This window comes from Oryctolagus cuniculus, chromosome 1 (assembly GCF_051225735.1).
Source record: "Oryctolagus cuniculus isolate XC-2025 breed Fujian yellow rabbit chromosome 1, ASM5122573v1, whole genome shotgun sequence".
Classification (NCBI taxonomy): Eukaryota; Metazoa; Chordata; class Mammalia; order Lagomorpha; family Leporidae; genus Oryctolagus; species Oryctolagus cuniculus.
The window spans coordinates 208272444-208281492 of NC_142867.1; the positions used below are offsets into that span (position 1 = coordinate 208272444).

A 9049-nucleotide genomic window follows, 5' to 3' on the forward strand; every position below is an offset into this window, starting at 1 on the left:
CGGCGCCGTGGCACAGTGGGTTAATGCTCTGCCTATGGTGCTGGCATCCCATGTGGGCACTGGTTTTCATTCTGGCTGCTCCTCTTCCAGTCCAGCTCTCTGCTGTGGCCTGGAAAAGCGGTGGAAGATGGCCCAAGCAGTTGGACCCCCGCACCCATGTGGGAGAGCAGGAAGAAGCTCCTGGCTCCTGGCTTTGGATTGGCATAGCTCTGGCAGTTGCAGCCATTTGGGGAATGGACCAATGGAAGGAAGGCCTTTGTCTCTGTCTCTCCCTCTCACTCTCTGTAACTCTAGCTCTCAAATAAAAATAAATCTTTCAAAAAAATAGAGATTAGAAACTACCTGGTTTCTAAAAAATTACTTATTAAAGGTATCCTCTTTTAATTTGCACTTTGGATTACCAGTGAAATTCAACATTTTATTTTATATTACCCACTTACATTTCTTTCTTTTTTAATTTTTTTATTAATATGTAATATTTCTACACTTTTATGGGGGTACAGTGTAATATGCCAATATATATTTACAACATGAGCTGATCAAACCAGGCAACCAGACTTTCCATTTCCTTCTCTTTTCATTGTATTTGAAGCCTACCATTACCTCTCAACACTCCTTTCTCCACCCTACCTCCAGTCTTTGATAATCACTATTCAAAGTTCAGATTGACTAGTTTTTTTTTTTTAAATTCCACACATAAGAAAGAACATATGGTATGTTGTCTTACTGTGTCTAGCTTATTTCACTTAACATAATGTTCTCCAGTTCTATTCATTTTACTGAAAATGTCAAGATTTCATTATTTTTATGGCTGAATGATATTCTATTGTCTATAAATAGCACAATTTCTTTATCCATTCATCCGTTCATGGACAGGTAGGTTGACTCCCTATCTTGGTTATTGTAAGTAGTGCACAGTGAACACTGGAGGGCAAGTATCTCTTTCATGTGCTGATTTCTTCTTTTGGGACATATACTCAGAAGTGGGGTAGTTGGGTCAAATGACAGATTTGCTTTTATATTTTTAAGGAACCTCCATTCTGATTAGTACATGACTGTACAGTACATGACTGTACTAATTTGCATTCCCATCGGTAGTGTATAAGGGTTCCCTTTTCTCCACCGTTTTTCCAGCATTTGTTATATTTTACCTTTTTGATAATAGCCATTTTAACTAGAATGAAATGATATACTGTGCTTTTGATTTGCATTTCCCTGTTAGCTGTTGACATGGAACATTTTTTAATGTATATGTTGTCCATTTACATTTCTTTGAGGAGTGTCTATTCTGATATCTGTCCATTTTTAAAACTGGATTGTTTTGCTGCAGAGATTTTTGAGTTCCTTCCATATTCTGGATATTAACCTTTTGTTATATGCATAAGTTTGCAAATATTTTCTGCCATTCTATGGTTGTCACTTTACTGTGTCATTTCCTTTGATGTGCAGAAGCTTCTTATTTTGATATATTCCCACTTATCTTATTTTTCTATCTGTGGCCTGTCCTTTTGGGGTCTTACATAAAAACCTGGTGCCTATGCCAAAGTCTTGAAGTGACTATCCCATATTTTCAAAGCAGTTTCATAGTTTCCAGTCTTATATTTAGATCTTTGATCCATTTAGACTCTACTTCTGGTTTCCTATCATCTGCAACTATCAGTTCTATTAGAATTGAAGTTCAGGAACACCAGATATGGGCAACTATTGATCTCCAAACTCATTTTTTTTCTGCATTCCTATTTATTTCTTTACTTCTATAAATCTGCTTATTTCCTCTCAAATTTCTTTTTTAATTACTGCATAATTTAAATACAATTGATAAATCATCATTTAACAAGTTCTCTATTGAGTATCTAGATTGTTTTCAGGTTTTTTTTTTTTTGAGTAACAAAAGATTAACATATGTATGCTGGTTATTTGTATATATAGATTAAATGTATAGAGTTAGAATTGCTAGATCAGAGGGTTAAATATTTAAATTTTGATGAATTTTGATGTTTTATTTCCAATTTGCTTTCAGAGTTTGCAAAAACTAATTTTAGAAGAGGAAAATCGGTGTGCCCTTATCTCTACTGCTCTATCTATATTGAGCTTTATGAGCCCATTATTATTAACTTAAGCAATGATTCCTTTCTGAGTTTTATTCTAGCACTGATTTTAGCAGATAAAATGCAATCTAGAAATATACAGTAGTGATTTTAGTAGGTATTTTTCATGCCAGGTGTGGTTTTGATTTGAACCATATTTTTCTCACTTGCAGCTGTTCAGGGCAATGCCATTAGAGCTCTCATCCCACTGCAAGTGTCCTAACTGTGTGGAGGGTCCTGAGAATGAAGCTAATTGGACTCCCTCTTCCAGTAAGAGTGGTACTGGCTCATCGTATTCAAGATCAAGGAAAACATCCAGAAGACACTGCTCTCTTTCTCAGTGTTGTCCCACCAGGCTAGCGATTGATACCAAAGAAGAATCACTATTTCTTCCCTCAGAAAATGAAAATTTTGTGGGCCTTTCCCAAAACAATCATCTTAACCCTAACTTTGAAAATAGCACAAGGAAAATCAGGCCACTGAAAGAGCTGACTATCCAAGAGTTACTGCAGGAATTTGCAGACCTTGGGAAGTTCCAATCCGACTCCATGTCCCTGGGCCACTTTAGAGATCAGGTGGTTATGAAGTTTAGAAGAGCTCTGTATTATTCTGGAGTTTGGGTGACACATGTTCAAGGCTACAGAGTTGAAAAGCTCTTTTCAGCTAATTATTTCAAAAGAAATCCTGGTAGCTTACATCGACTGGTTCCCTGGCTCAAACGGGAATTAACAGCAGTGTATGGAGATTATGGATATACTGTGAAGAATATTCTAGCTGCCATCATCCATCACATGACAATATATGATTTAGACAGTGAGTCCTTTATTCACCTTCTGGAGCCTTATCTCCTACAACACACCCGCCATTTCTTACATGAATTTATCAGTTTTGTTCATTCTCCTTACAACATGGAGACATACGACCAACGAGCCATCTATCAGTGTCCTGCTCCTGAACCCTGGACAAAAATGAAGTCAACTGCATCAGCTCCTATTTTGCCTTCGCCGAAGGATCATGCTGTAATAACTCAAACTGATACAAAGCAGTCTGAGAACACTGAGAGTCAGAAAAATAAGAGGCCTGTATCTGGCTTGATAGAGTTTCCCAATGGTAACTCTTCCCAGAAAGAATCTGAAATCTCACCAGCCCACCATAAAACAGCAAGCAAAATTGATATTTGGATCAAAGACAAACCAGACTCAGGTGATCATAAAGTCACAATTTCCACTAATAATAATCTCCTTAATTGGGCTACCCGAAGAGAAAGGGACCCAAACCTACCAAAGTGCAAAAAGAAAATGCAAGAGAAAAAGACACAAGGGATAAAGTTGCTTCCTGGTCATGTACAGGATCCAAGGAAGAATGAAACTATCACATGCACTTCCAGTACTCCAGCAGTTTCCAATGAGGAGCAAACATGGAGACACAGTTTAAGAGAAAGAAGGGTTTTGAGCCACGGTCGGCAAATAAATGTCCAGGAAAATGAAGGAGAAGAAACTAAATACTCAGATTCTTCATCTGTGATCTTTCAAAGACTGCCTGGACAAAGATCCTCAGTACGTCACAAATCTCGAAAGAGAGACCCTTCTTGGAGCTGCATCTCAGAAAATACCGTTTCTTCTAAAAGAGATGGCAGAAAGCTGAGTTCCTTTAGAAAAAGAAGTTTGAAATGCAGACAGTCCTATCAATTTGTAGATGCTGGTTCATACTCCAGTAGAAGAACCCAGCGGCGATCAAGGTCCAGTACTCGTAGATCTAAATCCTGGTGTGCTGGCCCCAGAAAGAGATCTATGAGCAGAGACACAAGTACTTTCTTTCCAAGGAGAAGTTACAGAAATGAAGACTTCACCAAGAATATATGTGCTGAGCCCTCAAAAGAAAAGAAAGTGCATAGCAATGAATCAACCTGCGGGCAGGCAACCTCTACCCCAGGCCAATCCATGAAGATTTCTTCAACTGTTGGGAGTAGGCCCAAATACGTGTCTAAAGGTGAAAGTGCTTCTCAGTTTGGTAGCCACTGTAGCAAACCCATCTGCCTCCACAATGAGAAACATAGATCCCCAAATATGCAAGTGATGAACCAAAAAATCACATTTCCTAGGGCTAGAAGAACCAGAGCAGTTAAGCCTGGAAAACACAATTGTGAGTATCAAGGCACACAAAACACAGAGGAAGTCAGGGATGAACTGGGGAGTCTGGGTGATAAGAAGCAAATGAGTCGGTTTTTTGTTTGTACACCTTCATCTAGGAGGCCAATGCCAGCAAAACAGAACTCAAGTTTTCAGAGATGTCACTGCGCCAACACCACAGAAGAGACTAGTATCAGAAACAGAGATGTAAACAGTTTGAAAAGCAAGTTACTCCACTTAACTAGAGAGCAAGGGTCTTTGGGAGTATGAATGTAATCTAAAAACGTTACTGAAAACTATGTACCTGGAACTAAAAGTCTGATAATGAAATTCAAAACTCCTATTGAAGAACATGTGTATTAAGTTGGTTACATATGTAAATATTATTCGTGTCTCCTTTTATTCTTAAGAAGTGAATTCTTAACATACTTGATTTATTTTTTTTAAACTTTTATTTAATGAATATAACTTTCCAAAGTACAGCTTATGGATTACAATGGCTTCCCCCCCCCATAACGTCCCTCCAACCCGCAAAATCCACTCCCTCTCCCCTTCCATTCACATCAAGATTCATTTTCAATTCTCTTTATATACAGAAGATCAGTTTAGCATACATTAAGTAAAGATTTCAACAGTTTGCTCCCACACAGAAACATGAAGTGAAAAATACTGTTTGAGTACTAGTTGTAGCATTAAATCTCAATGTACAGCACACTAAGGACAAAGATCCTACATGAGGAGTAAGTGCACAGTGACTCCTGTTGTTGACTTAACAAATTGACACTCTTGTTTATGGCATCAGTAATCACCCTAGGCTCTTGTCATGAGCTACCAAGGCTATGGAAGACTTTTGAGTTCACTGACTCTGATCATATTTAGACAAGGCCGTAGTCAAAGTGGAAGTTCTCTCCTCCTTTCAGAGAAAGGTACCTCCTTCTTTGATGACCTGTTCTTTCCACTGGGATCTCACTCGTGGAGATCTTTCATTTAGTTTTTTTTTTTTTTTTTTTTTTTCCCCAGAGTGTCTTGGCTTTCCATGCCTGAAATACTCTCATGGGCATTTCAGCCAGATCCACATGCCTTAAGGGCTGATTCTGAGGCCAGAGTGCTGTTTAGGACATCTGCCATTCTATGGGTCTGCTGTGTATCTCACTTCCCATGTTGGATCATCTCTCCCTTTTTTATTCTATCAGCTAGTATTTGCAGACACTATTCTTGTTTATGTGATCCCTTTGGTTCTTAGTCCTATCATTATGATCAATTGTGAACAGAAATTGATCACTGGGACTAGTGAGATGGCATTGGTACATGCCACCTTGATGGGATTGAATTGGAATCCCCTGGTATGTTTCTAACTCTACCATTTGAGGTAAGTCAGCTTGAGCATGTCCCAAATTGTACATCTCTTCCCTCTGTTATCCCCACTCTTATATTTAACAGTGATCACTTTTCAGTTAAGTTTCAGCACTTAAGAAGAATTGTGTATTGATTACAGTATTCAACCAAAAGTATTAAGTAGAACAAACAAAAAAAATACTAAGAGGGATAACATATTAAGTTGCTCATCAACATTCAGGGTGAGGGCTGATCAAGTCACTGTTTCTCATAGTGTTCATTTCACTTTAACAGGTTTCCTTTTTGTGGTCAGTTAGTTGTCACCTATCAGGGAGAACAAGTGGTATTTGTCCCTTGGGGATTGGCTTATTTCACTCAACATAATGTTTTCCAAATTCCTAACAGGGATCACTTTTCAGTTAAAATTTAAACACCTAAGAATAATTGTGTGTTAATTACAGAGTTCAACCAATGGTACTAGAACAAAAAAAATACTAAAATGGATAAAGTATTACATTGTACATCATGATTTATTTTTAATTTATAAATTTAACCATGAAGATTGACTGCCTGAAATTCCAAACACCAAAAAAACTATACTAACAATATGAATACAAATTACTTAATACAAGTTATGCCTATTAATTGTTACTAAACACAAGTGTTATTTAAAAAAAATATATTGAATTCACTATGTTTCAGACCAAACACATATTTAGTCCCTGAAAATAAAACAAGATCACCAGCTTAAGATACAATCATTGCCTTCAAGAGTTTTACAGTCTAGTTGTGAAAATAACTAGGCATATAAGTAAGTTAAAAGCATATAAACAAACAGGTAAAGATGAATATCTATGGGATTTCTGACATAGCTGTCCCCGTATTTCTCTCCTGAAAATTGTGCTCTCACGCTCTGACATCTAAATATTTTTGTTAGAAGCTGCCATGCTCTTATATAATTCTGATTCACCATCCACAATAGTAGCCTGGCTCAGTGATGGCGACTATACCCAAGCCAAGCACATTGTAGTATTTTGCCCTCTGCCACACAATGAGTCCAGTGGTGGCCAACTTCTGGTATTTCCCTATATTTTTCCCCATTTTGTGTCAATACATTTTCTATATGCATACTTTAATTAATCAGGATTTTTCAGTCACTTGCAAGCAGAAAATTCACTGGGAAGTGGCCCAATGTTAAGTCTGCAAGAGGCAAGGAGCAACAACTCTCTTTGGGGAAGTTTCTGAAGATTTGTTAGACAAGTGATATACAAGTATGATTTTTAGTGATGAGTAGGGATCTTCTAGGTGAATTTGTTGGACAGAGGTACCAAGAAAAATGAGTGACTTGAAGAAAAGGAAAGACAAGCTGGAAAGTCCTAAAAGACAAAATAAGAAGGAAGATATCAAGTTGCAAACTGAAGTGATACCAGGCAGTTCTGAACCCACAGAAGTCACTCAAAATCCAAACTTATTATTTTAGAAACAGCATTTCCCTTTGATCTTAAAAAAAATAAACAAGATATGTTCCTGAAAATCTATGTTAAATAAATTTGTACTAATCCATTGAGGTTTAATACATTGCCACATCTCTTATAATTTGTTTAATGAACATTTTCATCAAGTGAGAATCTATTGTCCATTGTGAGATAAACTTTTCATGGCAGAGGCTGATGGGAATATATGCAAACTCTTGATAGTAGGAACAGAAAATTAATGGTAATAGTTCATAATACCACAGTTAATAAAAAAAAGCAAAGTGTTACTGGGATCAAAAGCAAGAGTATCCTTAATAAGCCTGTAATGTTAGGCTCTACTCAAAAATGTAGAGGATTTCTCTGGGTACAGAAAATCAAATTGAGTGTCTAAATGTCTTCAATACACAAGTGTGTGTTCTCTATGAAAGCATACTTCTCTGCATGACTTGGAGAGCAAATTTGTCTTCCTTTCAGGAGAGAGTTGCAAGGAAGCAATTTCTGCTTAATCAGAAAGACTGTCCTGTCAGAGTGGTTACTGGGTTCTTTCAAGAGTAGACCTATGAGAGTACTAGACAAAGTACATGGAGGGGCAGGTGTTGTGGCATGGCAGAGACTGCAATGCTGAATCCCATATTGGAGGTCTGGTTTGAGTCCTGGCTATTCTGCTTCCAATTTCACTCCTTCTAAAGCACCTGAGAAAGCAGCCTAAGACCCCTCAGTTACTTGAGCCCTTGCCACCCATGTGGGAGACCAGGATAGAGTTCCTGGCTACTGGTTTTGGCCTGGTCCACACTCAGCTGTTGTGGCCATCTAGGGCATGAAGCAGCAGCTGGAAGGACTCTCTCTCCCTCTCTGCCTCTCCCTCTTTCTATGGTGCTCTGCCTTTCATAGTAATATTTTTTATTTTTTTAAAGTTCATGGAAAATGAGATTAAAAGAGAAGTTTTATTTTGGTGCAACCATATTTAGAAATCCTGTGTAGCTTTCTCATAGTACACATTTGCCTGAACTTTCTGAAGACCCCTCGTATAGAAGTGCAAGAGGCCAGTGGAGAGAAGGAGTTCTCATCCTTGGAACTATTCATAGAGGCTGGAATTTACAAATGAGAAAATTGGATGTTTTCTGAACTCCCTGTAAAACTGAAAGATTCTAAAATTCATGAAAGAGTCCCAGAAATTTGCTAATGAACCAAAAATATTATATCCTTAAATAATACAATAACTATTCTTAGATGGGAAAAAGAAAAAAAATGTTTAATGGTAACACAGTAACAATAAATAAGATTGTAATTCTCTACCCATTTCTTTCCCAGGTACACATACCCACACATACACATTTTATGAGTTATTTCTTTAATCTACAATTTATGGATGAGGAAAGCTAACAAGTGTTATACTCTGGACTGAAACCCAGAGAGCCTCAATTTCAAGGTCAATGATCTTTCTTTAAAAAAAATATTTATTTATTTATTTGAAATTCAGTTAGAGAGAGAAGGGTAGCGACAGAGAAAGATGTTCCATCTCCACTCCCCAGATGGCTGCAATGGCCAGGGCTGAGCCAGACTGAAGCCAGGAGCTGTGAGCTTCATCTAAGTCTCCCACGTGAGTGGCAGGTGCCCCAGTCCGTGGGCCATCTGCTGCTTTCTCCAGGCCATTATCAGACAGCTGGATCAGAAGTGGAGCAACTAGCACCCATAAGGGATGTGTCACAGGCAGCAGCTTCATCCACTACACACAATGCCAGGCCCCGGGGTCAATGATCTTAACCACAAGTAGTCAACCCCATCTACTTTTTTGTTGCGTTATTTAATTTACCCATATTCACACATTTCCAAATACTGTCATTTCATTCTTACCATAGAGAATAAGGCTGGTATAATTATGCCTGGATTATCAATAAGGAAAATGAGTTTCAAAGAGGTTATATTTTAACAAACAACATAGCTGAGAGCCAAACTGTAGGTCTCACTGCCCATGTTTTGCGTTTTTATAGCTTATTATGGTTGACTGAGCTTTTCAGATCTA

At 37.9% G+C, this 9049-nt stretch overlaps 1 protein-coding gene across 1 annotated transcript; it reads left to right on the plus strand.

Annotated features, from left to right (window-relative positions):
* Nucleotides 1-2272: 2272 nt before the first annotated feature.
* Nucleotides 2273-4486, plus strand: LOC100338705 (uncharacterized). Its single transcript, XM_008258012.5, has one exon. It carries the CDS (start codon nt 2273-2275, stop codon nt 4484-4486), a length of 2214 nt encoding a protein of 737 aa, XP_008256234.2.
* The last annotated feature ends 4563 nt before the right edge of the window (nt 4487-9049 follow it).

What these genes read in the sequence shown, in the direction of transcription:
- LOC100338705 (XM_008258012.5), top strand. Translation starts at nt 2,273, where the DNA reads ATGCCATTAGAGCTCTCATCCCACTGCAAGTGTCCTAACTGTGTGGAG.